Source organism: Oncorhynchus tshawytscha, linkage group LG04 (genome assembly GCF_018296145.1).
Source record: "Oncorhynchus tshawytscha isolate Ot180627B linkage group LG04, Otsh_v2.0, whole genome shotgun sequence".
Lineage (NCBI taxonomy): Eukaryota > Metazoa > Chordata > Actinopteri > Salmoniformes > Salmonidae > Oncorhynchus > Oncorhynchus tshawytscha.
Window position 1 is genome coordinate 35,625,870 of NC_056432.1, and position 15,076 is coordinate 35,640,945.

General features: G+C 45.5%; 1 protein-coding gene across 2 annotated transcripts in view; it reads left to right on the top strand.

The window, feature by feature from the left end:
- Positions 1-15,076, top strand: part of LOC112248631 (golgin subfamily A member 3) — a 22,768-nt gene continuing 7,692 nt past the window's right edge. Inside the window, exons 1-22 of one of the 2 annotated variants that reach the window (XM_024417807.2) lie at positions 1-264; positions 1,074-1,398; positions 2,297-2,590; positions 3,665-3,777; positions 4,067-4,824; positions 5,114-5,222; positions 5,387-5,693; positions 5,863-6,065; positions 6,197-6,334; positions 6,495-6,656; positions 6,874-7,242; positions 7,362-7,439; positions 7,526-7,789; positions 7,951-8,045; positions 9,477-9,693; positions 9,873-10,016; positions 10,269-10,466; positions 10,621-10,737; positions 10,916-11,055; positions 11,293-11,425; positions 11,632-11,754; positions 14,200-14,364. In XM_024417807.2, coding sequence (XP_024273575.1) covers positions 1,224-1,398; positions 2,297-2,590; positions 3,665-3,777; positions 4,067-4,824; positions 5,114-5,222; positions 5,387-5,693; positions 5,863-6,065; positions 6,197-6,334; positions 6,495-6,656; positions 6,874-7,242; positions 7,362-7,439; positions 7,526-7,789; positions 7,951-8,045; positions 9,477-9,693; positions 9,873-10,016; positions 10,269-10,466; positions 10,621-10,737; positions 10,916-11,055; positions 11,293-11,425; positions 11,632-11,754; positions 14,200-14,364 — 4,302 coding nt within the window. In that variant the 5' untranslated portion in view covers positions 1-264; positions 1,074-1,223. The remainder of the gene's footprint in view (positions 265-1,073; positions 1,399-2,296; positions 2,591-3,664; positions 3,778-4,066; positions 4,825-5,113; positions 5,223-5,386; positions 5,694-5,862; positions 6,066-6,196; positions 6,335-6,494; positions 6,657-6,873; positions 7,243-7,361; positions 7,440-7,525; positions 7,790-7,950; positions 8,046-9,476; positions 9,694-9,872; positions 10,017-10,268; positions 10,467-10,620; positions 10,738-10,915; positions 11,056-11,292; positions 11,426-11,631; positions 11,755-14,199; positions 14,365-15,076) is intronic. The other variant, XM_024417809.2, reaches the window with a different exon arrangement.

Genomic DNA, 15,076 nt, shown 5'->3' on the forward strand with positions numbered 1-15,076 from the left:
GTTCATTATTACTGTTCGGCTAGCAACTGGTTTGGCATTTTTACCTTTAAATCTAGCTCATTTCCAAGCATAGGCTTATAATGTATACATTATTAGGTAGAGAAAAATAACAATAATTAATATATAATTCTCAAAGATATAATTATTTAATAGGTGTTTACTAGACATCAAGTCACAAAACGATGTTAAGTATCCTGATGTCAAATATCCTAAATGGCATCCATTTAGCCACGTAGAAGCAGAACGAAAAGTCGTCTGAAAAAGGTTGGCTTGTAAACATTTTCCGTGCATTTTAACCATTGTCATGTCAATTTTTATGTATATATATATTATGGTTATTTATTAAACCTTTTCACGTTGTGCGTTGATATATAAATTACACAACTTGTACCGGTGTGAAAATCGGGACATACTAGAATAATTCTAGCCCCATAAACCTCGCAGGATCACAACACACAGTTAATGCAAATATTTGTATAACTAAAGTAACGTTATGGGACTGATGTGTTAACTAGCTAACTTGGAAACGTAGGCTTTCTTTGCTTGACAGGTTGGTAAAGCCAAGTAGCTACCTTGCTTGTTACTGAATCCAATCAAATGTATTGGTCGCATACACGTTTAGCAGACGTTATTGCGGGTGTAGTGAAATGCATGTCGTTAGTAAAGCCCAGCCATCTTAATAACAGACACATTTGTAACTTACGATATTCAAAGGCCTAACGTTAGCTAGGCAATGAAGTTAGCTATATTTAGGTACTCAATCCACTTAACGTTAGTTAGCTAGACGGCTTTAGCTGGAGTTGTTCCTCCCAACCACATTCTCCCAGTTGGTCAGAACATTTGACCAAATTTATTGCAAATAATGTACTTTATCAATACATTTGCAATGTTATTATTGCAGACCACGCCCACTTTTTAAAAATTTTCGCTACATCCACACTACGCCATCACCGTGGCAAATCCTTTCAGATGACGGCTAATTTGCATTTAGATGACCCTTTCTTTGATCAGACTAAATACGTTATGATGCTCATACTACTTAAATATTAACTAACTAAACCTTACATTTTCAGGGGAGACCATTGTTTTGGGTTGTCCTTCCTTGGACGCATGAATTGTATTCAACCTTTTCAACTGGACAAACGGGAAGAAACTGTTTTGAAAGGATTATAGCTACTCTCTTCCATGGGCTCCAGTGCAACATCATTTGATTCTGTATGTAAATGGCAAACCACAAAGCAGCCGTTGCTGAGATGGAGACAGCCAATGGAGAAAACCATCAACTAGACCTGATACCGCAGTCCAAAGAGGGCGGTGCTGATCCTGTGGAGAATGATGCTCAGCTACTGAAGAAAGGAGGGCAGGAGAAGCCGACAACATCGAGGGATGTTGTTAATGGTAAGTGTTAGTTAATTAGTTAATACCCTAGCCTGCCCCTCAAATGATAGGATTTGATTAGCTTTATTTTTTATATATATATTTATTTATTTATTTATTTATTTAGGCAACCTGACTCTGACCTCATTCTGACTGATTTAATGATTCCATCCACTCTCATCATCAAACAATGGAGTGTGTTCTTCCTCAACCAGTTAATTGTAGGAGAACAATTCATTTCAAAAGTTAATAGGAAAGCATAACTGAATGCTTGTATTATTTTCACAGGACATAATTGTGAAAACGTTGTTGTTGAAGGGAATCTGCTATAATAGGAGTTCCTTATATGGAGGCAATTCCACTGTCTTCTACCAGTATTTTTTGCCAACTATGCATGACATGCTTGTGTGCGACCTGCCATTACTTTGCCGTCTCAGGCCATCTGCCCCTCCCTGCTACAGCTCTCTTTGTACTGGTATGGGGAATTGCAGTACTGTCTGGACAGAGATCTGAGCCTTATAACTAATCTACAATCGACTGTGACTTCGCAGTCACGAGTGCACTATGGCATATTTGCATGCTGTCGTTATTCCTACACATCTCACCTTCAATAAAAATAGTTTGGCTATCTTGACACATGTAAAATGAATAATATCAAACTGCCACTTTCAGTTCCTAAAGCACTAGTCTGGCTTGACAACAAAGCGTGTTTGACTGGTTTCCTGTGAAAGCCACAATAGACTTTGTCATGCAAAGGAGCCTTACCTCCAAGTCCTTTCCTTTTTAAAATTTAAAGTATGTCACAATCTTCTCTCATTGTGTGGTGAAATACAAACTGGATGGATGGATGCTGTAAATGACCTACTATACTGACACACTCCACTGTCAACCTCCAACTCACCCCACTCCCTTGTTGCAGGATCTTTCAAAGCAGACGTGGTGCCTAATGGAGAACGAGTGGCACGGGGCCCGGGGCCAGGTGCTGGAGGGGACGGCCATCCAAATGGCCCCCTGCCTCCTCCATCGCCCCCTGCTGCTCAGGGCACCAGCCCCACCGTCAGCCCCCATTCCAAAGAGCCATCCCAAGGTGTGGCCGCTTTCCCACCACCCATGCTAGAGAAGTCTGAGGGAACTAGTGCTGAGGGCCCTGTTCACAAGGGCGACGCATTGCAGTCGCTCAGACTGAGTATGCCTATGCAGGAGACTGAATTGTGTAAGCATACTGTAACTGTAACCTGTTCTTGCAGTGAGTGCCCCCACCCCCCTTTTGCTCTGGGATGTTGCTTCAGAGGCTGACTTGTTGATTAGGCCTACCTCCATATCCTAATTTAATTCCCTTGCCTCTACTTACTACACTCCCATTAAAGAGTTAGATCGAGAGACTATCTGTTTGGTGGTTTGAGCCTGCTTACTTTGTGCAATGCCAGTGGTCATTTAATTGCTTGATTTGGGTCTTGGTGCTTCTCTTGGTAGTGGCTGTATTTAAACTACTCCTTTACATGTCGTGTATGTTGTTTTGGATGACGGCCGAGGCTTACAGGTACCATGATATGCAAAGTATTTAAAGTTTTTTAGTTATATTACAGAATATGTCTCATTTTGCCTGAAGAGCTTTTTGTTTACTGTGAGCCACTAGGCTAACCACTCCCACATAGAATGTTTACAGTGTCATATACATAAACTCGTTTAGAGTATCACATTCTTGGTTTCGTTCCGTTCATGGTGCACTCTGCTCTAAGTGATGCTGCAATCAGGAAGTACTCATGCTAACTTCTAAGTTGCACTGATTTGACACCTGTTGGTTGGTCTTCAGCACACCTGGCCAATTGCAGTCAGAGCATCATCAATCAGGCATATCACCAACTGTCTGCTAACTAACTAACTAACTACCCAAAAAAGCTAAAAACAGAATACGTTTGGATACTAAACTACTTTGTGTGTCACATTTTTATTAACATTACTGTAATAACTAAGCGACTGGCTAATATATGGGATTGATTTGAGTCTTAGTCATTTGGCTTTGTAAGTACTGGGTTACGTGCAGTTTCACATGGTGGTAACTAACCATGGTGGATGGAAAACCGTGTCAATAAAGCACTCTCATTTCTTACATAAAAAGGGCTCTAAACTGAGCGACAAAGTAGTTGTAGCACACAGTTGTGGTTTCCTTCTAAAATGTATTGTATGCTTGTTTGACAATGTCTAAGTTATTGTTAGCATATTCTGTGTTGTATGGTGGTGCGGTTAGGCCCTTCTATTTCTTGTGTTAAACTTGCTCTTCCTGTAGCTGTCAAAGAGCAATCACTGGAGATGGAGAATGAGGAGAAGATTCGCCATGATGCTCGGCGACGCCTGGAGGAGCAGCTCAAACAGTACAGGGTGCAGAGGCACAAGGAGACGGTGAGTGAGTGTGTGTGTGAACCGAGTTGAATTGAAGCAGAAGTGTTTCCCCTAACATTATTTTGGCATAGCAGGCCTTCTTGCCTAGTTTTGTTGCAATCCACTACCTACAGTATAGTATAAAAATGATCCTCTGTTAGTTTCAGTTGAAAGGTCTGATGTTTGCAGCCCTGAATGTTGCTTCTTTGTGCCCATACAAGAAAACAAGCTAGGGGAAAACAAGCTAGGGGAAACATTGGTCTGAAGTAGACTACATCCTCTGCTCATGCTACCCTCTCTCCTCATCCAGTCCCACCGCTCTACCTTAAAGAGCCGCACTGGATTCAGCACTCTGGATCCAGACCTCATGATGCACCCAGAGGCTCTCCCCCGGGCCAACACCACCTCCATGACCACAGAGTACTCCTTCCTGCGGACCAGCGTCCCCCGGGGCCCAAAGCTGGGCAGCCTGGGCATCCCCCCAGCCAAGGAGAGGAAGTCGCGGTCAGCCCGCCCCAGCAAGATCCACTCCCTGGCCGACTACAAGACTCCCGAGCCAGCAGGGGGCAGTAGTGGTGGAGGTGGGGTCAGAACTTCTGCAGACTCCTCCATGGGCTCCTTGGGGTCCAACTTGAGCTCTGTGTCCACCCTGTCAGAGAGCAGCATGAGGTCAGAGGTCAGCTCCATGGAGACGACCTCTTCGGAGGCCCCGCTGAGGTCGTCAATGTCTTTCCAGGACATCTCGGAGGTGGACGCCAGCAGCGAGTCAGGGATGGGGTCGAGGCCCGGTGGAGACGGGAACGACAGCGACAGCTCGACCTACAGCAGCGTGTCCACCTCCACCAGGGGCACTGGGACCTACGGCATGCTGGCCGCAGCAGTGGGCAGGCAGAGGGGCGGGAACTACACAGTGGAGGGTAGGGAGATTGCCCCAGAGGCTATGGGAAACTTCCCCTCACTGCAAGAGGTTCTGCAGGCTGCCAGTGATGAGCAGCACCTGCTGGAGTTGGAGCAGGACAGAGAGGGCACCGGAGAACCACGCAGCCGCAGGGACAGCTTCTCCAGCAGGTAGGCCACACCATCATCAGCACAGCACTTCTGTAATGACACATAGCAACACAAACTGACTGGTGTAGTACTAGTGAATAACATAAGCACATTGCGGTTGCAGATAGCAAATAAGCAGGAACACTAGTCTACTTTAGATCATTGCTGTTATATATCGAATCCACATGTACACTGGTTTATGTTTGCTTATTTTTCCAATCATAATTTACCATGGATTGTTCTAGAATGCCCCAGTCAATTGCACTTGCAAGATGTATGCTTATATTGTTTAATTGCTTGTTTCCTGCAGTGTGTCATTAGAGAGCTCTGTGATGGGACATGATGAAATGCTCCAGGTTCTGAAGGAGAAGATGAGACTGGAGGGTCAGCTAGAGTCTCTGTCTTCTGAGGCCAACCAGGTATAATTAACATACAGACAAGGTAGTAAGGACTTCACTGTCTTCAATGGCTAACACTTTAAACATAGGATCAACTAAGGTAATTAACACTCCTTACATGTTCAGACTTACCGTCACTAGAATAGCTAGGTTAGCACCCTACAATTCCTCCCTCTCCTCTCCAGGCTCTGAAAGAGAAGACTGAGCTCCAGGCCCAGCTGGCTACAGTCAACGCCCAGCTGCGGGACCAGGTGGAGCAGGCCCAGGCCAGCCAGGAGAAACAGAGCTCCCTCAACAAGGAGGTCTCCACCCTGCGCCAGAGCTGCTCCCAGCTGGAGAGGGCCATGGTGGAGCTGCAGGGCAACCTAGAGCGCAAGAACGCCGGCCTTTCCTCACTGGGCAATGACCTGCAGGTGGCCGAGGAGCAGTACCTGAGGCTCATGGGGAAAGTGGAGGAGATGCAGCAGAACGTGACCTCCAGGGACAACGCTGGTAAATTGGCTGGATGGAGAGCCCAGATTTGGCATCATGCTTTTAAATCTATCATCTCCTCACAACATGCGCCACACAATAATACTAATGAAATTCGATGCCTCACTTATTACTGTGCTAAAAACAAAACGCTTTGTGAATGATTTGTTTTGGTGTTGTCCTTCTACAGTCCAACAGTTGCGTCAGCAGATGGGTGGACTCCAGACTCAGCTCCAGCAGGTCCAACTAGAGCGCAGCACCCTGCAGAGCCGGCTGAAGACCTCCCAGGCCGAGATTGACTCACTGCAGCAGGTCCGCCAATGGTACCAGCAGCAGCTAGCGCTGGCACAGGAGGCTCGAGTACGGCTCCAGGGTGAAGTGTCCAACATGCAGGTAAGGCTATCTGTGACAAGGGCTCCTCCTTCTACTGAATTGATGTGTTGCAGAGGTGACGTGTTATGAAATTGATGTGGTACGGAGTTGATATGCTGTTTGACTGAGTTGACATGTTTTTTTCCCCCCAGGCTTTGCAGATGACCCAGATTGGTGTCATGGAGCACCTAAAGCTGGAGAATGTGACTCTGTCCCACCAGCTGACAGAAACCCAGCATCGCTCCATCAAAGAGAAGGAGCGCATCGCCGTACAGCTGCAGAGTATTGAGGTCTGTCCCCTTGAAAATGAGGAAATATGACATGTTAAGTGATTGGTGATAGTTAAAAAAATATACATATAAGATTTACTGGCAAAATAAAATATGAGGAATTAGATTTGAGGTTATTAAGGAGCGTGTGATCTGACCTCTGTCCTTCCTTTGGCCGTAGACTGACATGATGACCCAGGAGGCTGCCTACCAGCAGATCCAGGATGCCAAGAACATGGTGGAGGACGACCTCCAGCACAAGCTAGACGAGTTTGAGGAGGAGCGAGAGCACTTACACAAACTGGCCAACACAGCCAGCTCTCTGGAGAGGGAACTAGAGCAGGTAAGGAACTAATTGTGGGTTTATGAAAACACTTATGAAAACCTTTGTATTGTTCAAATGAATGTTATTTGATAGTCTGGGGCAGTGGTCTAATATCAATGAAAGTGGGGTCCAATAACAAGGTCCAATACTTTGAGAAAAACTGAATGTCTGCTCACTGGTTTGCTATTTTGCAACAACAGTTGCCTAATGTAACCCCTCTCTGCGTCCCCCACAGATGAAGTTGACCCTATCGCAGAAGGACCTGCAGCTGGAGGCCCTCCAGAAAGACCACCTAGAGCTGATGAGACAGCTGACAGCCACTCAGGAGAGCCTACACACCAAAGAGCAGTCCATCAACCAGCTAGAGGCCCGCTACCTAGAGCTAGAGGCCACTCTGGCAGAGCTGCAGACAGAGACCAACACCAAAGACGAGAACATCCAGTATCTACAGAATGAGAAGATTGTGCTGGAGGTGGCCCTCCAGGCTGCCAGGGCTGACAAAAGTCAGCTGGACGAGGGGGCCGAGAGGCTGGGGGAGGAGGTGCTGGTGTCCTCATACCTCCTGGATCAGCTCAGGCAGGAGGTCCAGGTCAAAGCCTCACAGGTGAGAAACAAACCGCCGTCGAGCCAATGGGTCCCATCACACACTACCCTACTATGGCTGTTGAGCAACCATGTTTGAGCTTACGTAGAATGTAAACCCCTTCTCCTCTTTGTTTTTAGATTGAAACTCTGCAGCAGGAAAATGGCACCCTGAAGAAACAAGCTCAGAAATTGAAAGAGCAGTTCACGCAGCAAAAGGTGCTTGTCACTTTTTTGGCTTTGGGAGGATTGTTGACACACACACACACACATTCACACACCCCTTCCTGTTCCCCACCCATCAGGTGATGGTGGAGGCCTATCGGCGGGACGCCGGCTCCAAGGAGCAGCTGATCAGCGAGCTGAAGTCGACTAAGAAGCGTCTGGTGTCGGAGGTGAGGGGGCTGAAGCAGGAGCTGCTGGAGGCCCAGGGGCAGAAGCAGAAGGCTGAGCTGGAGCAGAGCCGGCTGCAGAAGGAGGTGGTCCGGGTCTCGCAGCAGATGAACAGCCTGGAGAACCACCTGCAGTCCGTGCAGACCGAGAGGGATCAGCTGGAGACACAGATCCAGGTACACAATGCCTCCCTAGAAGCTTTAGGTTTTTTCTAGGATTTCCTAAGGGTTTTCTTTGCATTACTTCCATGACAGTACTTGCATTACATATTGCCTTATCCGGCTATCTTTGATAGGCATTTGATAATAATCAGTGTGCGTTTGATGTTCCTCCACAGTCTCTGCAGTTTGACCAGAGTCAGCTAGCAGCAGTGACAGAGGAGAATGAGGGCCTGAAGAAACAGGTGGAGCAGATGCAGTCGGAAGCCAAGAAGTGAGTCAAAACATTTCTAAAGGCAGACTGACTTCTGGAACTAGCCTGGTCAAAATCAAAAGTAACAGTCAATGCAGCTGGTGGCCACACCAGATACTAAGTACTGCAGTGCATGTCCTCCTCATGGACTGCACCATATCTGCCAGTTCTTGCTGTGAGATGTTACCCCACTCTTCCACCAAGGCACCTGTAAGTTGCTGGACATTTCTGAGGGGAATGGCCCGAACCCTCACCCTCCAATCCAACAGGTCCCAGACGTGCTCAATGGGATTGAGATCCAGGCACTTCGCTGGCAATGGCAGAACACTGACATTCCTGTCTTGCAGGAAATCACGCACAGAACGAGAAGTATGGCTGGTGGCATTGTCATGCTGGAGGGCTGGAACCTGCAGGAAGGGTACCACATGAGGGAGGAGGATATCACACAGCATCGAGATTTCCTGCAATGACGACAAACTCAGTCCGATGATGCTGTGGCACACCGCCCCAGACCATGATGGACCCTCCACCTCCAAATCGATTCCGCTCCAGAGTACAGGCATCGGTGTAACGCTCATTCCTTCAATGATAAATGCGAATCCGACAATCACCCCTGGTGAGACAAATCCGCGACTCGTCAGTGAAGAGCACTTTTCCAGTACTGTCTGGTCCAGCGACAGTGGGTTTGTGCCCATAGGAGACGTTGTTGCCGGTGATGTCTGGTAAGGACCTGCCTTACAATAGGCCTACAAGCCCTCAGTCCAGCCTCTCTCAGCCTATTGCGGACAGTCTGAGCACTGATGGAGGGATTGTGCGTTCCTGGTGTAACTCGGCAGTTGTTGTTGTCATCCTGTACCTGTCCCACAGGTGTGATGTTCGGATATGCTGATCCTGTGCAGGTGTTGTTACACGTGGTCTGCCACTGCGAGGACGATCAGCTATACTTCCTGTCTCCCTGTAGCCTTGTCTTAGGAGTCTCACAGTACGGACATTGCAATTTATTGCCCTGGCCACATCTGCAGTCCTCATACCTCCTTGCATCATGCCTAAGGAACATTCACACTGATGAGCAGGGACCATGGGCATCTTTCTTTTGGTGTTTTTCAGAGTCAGTAGAAAGGCCTCCGTTTTCAGAACTGTGACCTTAATTGCCTACCGTCTGTAAGCTGTTAGTGTCTTAACGACCGTTCCACAGGTGCATGTTCATTAATTGTTTATGGTTCATTGAACAAACGTGGGAAACAGTGTTTAAACCCTTTACAATGAGGATCTGTGAAGTTATTTGGATTTTTACGAATTATCATCTTTGGAAGACAGGGTCCTGAATAAGGGACGTTTTTTTTTTTGCTGAGTTTATATGAACGGAATAAGTTTCTCTCAATCTCTTTTAGTCAGTTTGCTTAGATGTGCACTACTGTTGATGTGTGTAATTGTCTTGTTTTCCTCTCTCAGGGCCATCTCAGAGCAGAAGGTGAGAATGAAGCGGCTGGGGACTGATTTGACCAGCGCGCAGAAGGAGATGAAGGCCAAGCACAAGGCCTATGAGAACGCAGTGGGCATCCTGAGTCGCAGGCTCCAGGAAGCCCTGGCAGACAAGGCGACCACAGAGGCAGAGCTGGTCAAAGTCAAGGCCCAGGTCTCAGATGGAGGCAATAACCAGGCCCTGCAGGTACATAAAGTACTCTCATGATAAGGGCCCAGTGTTTTTCCTGATCAAATGACTTAACTAGGAACTAGGGTCCAGAGTTTGTTTCTGGTCACATCATGTGGCAATACTCATAACATAAGATTTCAGCACATCTTTAGCTGTGGTGATATTTCTATAGCCTAAACCTATACTTGTTCCAGGATAAAATTGAGGTTCTGCAGAGTGAGCTCCAGGCTGTGAGCCACAGCAAGGCCATGCTGGAGAAAGAGCTTCAGGAGGTAATTTCCCTCACCAGCACTGAGCTGGAGGAGTACCAGGAGAAAGTAATGGAGCTTGAGGATGAGGTGAGTGGTTGTCTTGCATACAATGCAGGATCTTAATTTGATCACCATTTTGCAGGAGAACTTTCCTGCAATGCAGAACATTTAAAAGTTGTACTGTATTTTTTTAGGTAAAATATTTTCTCGTAGCGATTACTTTTTGTCCATGTGTGTTTTGCTATGCTATCCCAACCCCTTTGAAAATTACTCGCAGCCAATGGTATAAGTGCTTCTCAAAGGTTTGATTGTAAAATCGTATATCTTTGTCATCCACAGCTGCAGGAGGCACGATGCTTCAAAAGGCGGATTAGGAGGCTGGAAGACACCAACAAGAAGCTATCCTTGGAGCTGGAACATGAGAAAGGGAAGTTGACAGGACTAGGGCTGTCCCACAATGCACTGCGGGAGCATTCCAATATTCTGGAGACCGCCCTAGCCAAGAGAGAGGCAGACCTGGTCCAGCTCAACCTCCAGGTAAAAGGCTTCAATGTTACATTCAGTTACTACTATCAATGATCTATTACATGACTAAACCCATACGATAACACCATTAATGGTTGCCCTTTTTCATTAAAAAGCTAACAGAAGAGATTGTTTTTTCTATTCTCTTCCTTGCCCTTATCCACAGGTGCAAGCCGTACTAAAACGCAAAGAGGAGGAAGACCAGCAGATGAAACAGCTGGTCCAGACACTACAGGTCGCCTTGGAGAAGGAAAAGACCAAAGTCAAGGACCTGAAAGAGCAGGTAAAGACTCCCAACCCAACAGTCATAATCTGTTGTCATTAACACATTATATACACATACAACCCCCGCTGAAGGAGACAAACTGGCCCAGCCACAACATAGTCTTGTGTTGTCATTAACACATTGTAACATACTGTAATGGACTGGAGACAGACTGTAAGTGTGTGTTGTGCACTAGGTGGCAGCAGCCAAGGCGGAGGCTGCCCACAACAGGCGGCACTACCGGGCAGCCATGCTGGAGCTGTGTGAGATCAAGAAGGACCTGCAGGCCAAGGAGGAGCTGGTCAAAGCCCTGCACAGCGAGGCACACAAACTACAGTGAGTCTAAATGTGCACTTTATAGTTTAGTGAATAAGACCTGCAATGATGCTGTGTTTAACAGATAGAAAAGATTTTGATTACCCTATGAGTAGATGGAATCGTTAGGGAATGCTCTGTCCTTGTATTTTAGGGAATAACCCCATCTAACTCAACATAATATTTTTATTTTGATCTAATGTCTCCCCTTTATTTTAACATTGTCTTACCCTAATATCATTTCCTTCCCCTCCATAGGGCTCAGGATGAGAAACACTCTCAGGAGGTCTCCAGGTTCCAGGAGGAGCTGTCAGAGGCCCACTCCCAACTCCAGATCCTCCAGAAACAGCTGGATGAGCAGTTCAGCAAGCAGCCTCTCACCAACCAGGAGGTAACTAGCTATGCCACACCACGCTATACAAAAGGCACAACCATGGTCGTGTTCAGTAGGGAGAAACAATTCAGAACTTTTCCAATAAGAACACACTTTTGTTTTGCTATGGTGTGCCCTACTGAACACAACCCAGGACTGAATGGGGAAGTAGTTTGTTGAAAGTGACATCAGTCAATGACTCTTGAATGTGTTCTCTCCCCCAGGTGGAGGATTTGAAGTGGGAGGTGGAGCAGAGGCAGAGGGAAATCGAGGCCCAGAGACAGCAGCTGGAGATGGTGGAGCAGTGCAGCCAGAGGGAGCTGGACAGCCTGCAGACAGCTCTACAGGTACACACACACAGATCAAATTGTATTGGTCTCATACACATATTTAGCAGATGTTATTGCAGGTGTAGAGAAATGCTTGTGTTCCTGGATCCAATAGTGCAGTAGTATCTAACAATTCACAACAATACACACAAATCTAAAAGTAAAAGAATGGAATTAAGCTCCCGAGTGGTGCAGTGCTGCCGAGTGGCGCAGTGAACTAATGCACTGCATCACAGTGCTAGAGGCATCACTACAGATATACCAATTGAATATCACAAAATTGGGGAGAGAAAAAATCAAATCAAATTTTATTTGTCACATACACATGGTTAGCAGATGTTAATGCGAGTGTAGCGAAATGCTTGTGCTTCTAGTTCCGACAATGCAGTAATAACGAACAAGTAATCTAACTAACAATTCCAAAAAACTACTGTCTTATACACAGTGTAAGGGGATAAAGAATATGTACATAAGGATATATGAATGAGTGAAAAAAAACGCAAATGTAAATATATCAATATTAGGATGAGCAATGTCTCCTTGGCATTGACTAAAATACAGTATAAACATATGAAAGGTGTAAAGCAGTATGTAAACATTAAAGTGACTAGTGTTCCATTTAAAGTGACCAGTGAGTCCATGTCTATGTACATAGGTCAGCAGCCTCTTAAGGTGCAGGGTTGAGTAACCGGCTAGATGGGAACATGCACGCACACCCAACAGGGTAGTGAGGACATACAGTTGAAGTCGGAAGTTTACATACACTTAGGTTGGAGTCATTAAAACTAGTTTTTCAACCACTCCAAAAATGTCTTGTTAACAAACTATAGTTTTGACAAGTCGGTTAGGACATCTACTTAGTGCATGACGCAAGTAATATTTCCAACAATTGTTTACAGGCAGATTATTTCACGTATAATTCACTGTATCACAATTCCAGTGAGTCAGAAATCTACATACACTAAGTTGACTGTGCCTTTAAACAGATTGGAAAATTCCAGAAAATGATGTCATGGCTTTAGAAGCTTCTGATAGGCTAATTGACATCATTTGAGTCCAGTGGATGTATTTCAAGGCCTACATTCAAACGCAGTGCCTCTTTGCTTGACATCATGGAAAAAATCAAAAGAAATCAGCCAAGACCCCAGAAAAAGTATTGTCAACCTCCACAAGTCTGGTTCATCCTTGGGAGCAATTTCCAAACGCCTGAAGGTACCACGTTCATCTGTACAAACAATAGTACGCAAGTATAAACATCATGGGACCACGCAGCCGTCATACCGCTCAGGAAGGAGAAGCATTCTGTCTCCTAGAGGTGAACGTACTTATGTGCGAAAAGTGCAAATCAATCCCAGAACAACAGCAAAGGATCTTGCGAAGATGCTGGAGGAAACAAGTACAAAAGTGTATATATATATCAACAGTAAAAAAAAGTCCTATAACCTGAAAGGCCGCTCAGCAAGGAAGAAGCCACTGCTCCAAAACCGCCATAAAAAAAGCCAGACTATGGTTTGCAACTGCACATGGGGACAAAGATCGGACTTTTTGGAGAAATGTCCTCTGGTCTGATGAAACAAAAATATAACTGTTTGGCCATAATGACCATCGTTATGTTTGGAGGGAAAAGGGGGAGGCTTGCAAGCCAAAGAACACCATCCCAACCGGGAAGCACGGGGGTGGCAGCATCATGTTGTGAGGGTGCTTTGCTGCAGGAGGGACTGGTGCACTTCACAAAATAGATGGCATCATGAGGACGGACAATTATGTGGATATATTGAAGCAACATCTCAAGACATCAGTCAGGAAGTTAAAGCTTGGTCGCAAATGGGTCTTCTATATGGACAATGACCCCAAGCATACTTCTAAAGTTGTGGCACAACAAAGTCAAGGTATTGGAGTGGCCATCACAAAGCCCTGACCTCAATCCCATAGAAAATTTGTGGGCAGAACTGAAAAAGAATGTGCGAGCAAGGAGGCCTACAAACCTGACTCAGTTACACCAGTTCTGTCAGGAGGAATGGGCCAAAATTCACCCAACTTATTGTTGGAAGCTTGTGGAAGGCTACCCAAAACATTTGACCCAAGTTAAACTATTTAAAGGCAATGCTACCAAATTCTAATTGAATGTATGTTAACTTCTGACCCACTGGGAATGTGATGAAATAAATAAAAGCTGAAATAAATCACTCTACTATTATTCTGATGTTTCACATTCTTAAAATAAAGTGGTGATCCTAACTGACCTAAGACAGGGAAGTTTTCACTAGGATTAAAGGAATGGTAAAAAAAAAAACAGTTTAAATGTATTTGGTTAAGGTGTTTGTAAACTTCAGACTTCAATTGTAGCTGGCTAGTTCCACTGCACAGTGCTATCATCCAGACTCTAAACCACAGATGCATCACTCTATCATTGTCCATTGTGTTGCCATTTTGTGACTGACTTAGCCTTGCTCTGCATTCTAGGGGATTAAGGTGGAGCTGGAGTCTGTGCAGGAGGAGCTCAGCAGCACCAGGAAAGATAAATTCATGCTGCAGGCCAAGGTGGGGGAGCTGAGGAACAGCATGAAGACTGTCCTGCTGCAGAACCAGCAGCTCAAACTGGACCTCAAACAAAACCGCCTCCGGAAGGTAAGCTACCTGAGGAAGAAGAGGACATTTTTTAATTTTGTCAGATGTTATGGCTTTTTAATATTGGTGTTGTGTCAAATTGAGACCTACCTGGCTGAGACTGAGCACTTTTTTATTTTCTTGTTTTTATCAGTAGGGAGGGTATTTCATATTGGTGTGTTTGGTAGAATATACAGCTCATTCAATGGTTTTGAGAAGGTGGTGGATATCCAAAGTGTAACATGGTATACAGTGCATTCGGAAGTATGCAGACCCCTTGACAAACGAACAGGTTTTAATTTTTATTTTAGCAAATGTAAAAAATAAAAAACAGAGAATAGCTTATTTACGTAAGTATTCAGACCCATTGCTATGAGACTCAAAATTGAACTCAGGTGCATCCTGTTTCCATTGATCATCCTTAAGATGTTTCTACAACTTGAAGTCCATCTGTGGTAAATTCAATTGATTGGACATGATTTGGAAAGGCACACCTGTCTATAAGGTCCCACAGCTGACAGTGCGCATATCAGAGGAAAAAACGAGCTGTGAGGTCGAAGGAATTGTCCATAGAGCACCGAGACAGGATTGTGCACAGATCTGCACAGATCTGGGGAAGGGTACCAAGAAATGTCTGCAGCATTGAAGTTCCCCAAGAAAACAGTGGCCTCTATCATTCTTAAATGGAAGAAGTTTGGAACCACCTAGGCTCTTCCTAGATCTGGCCAAACTG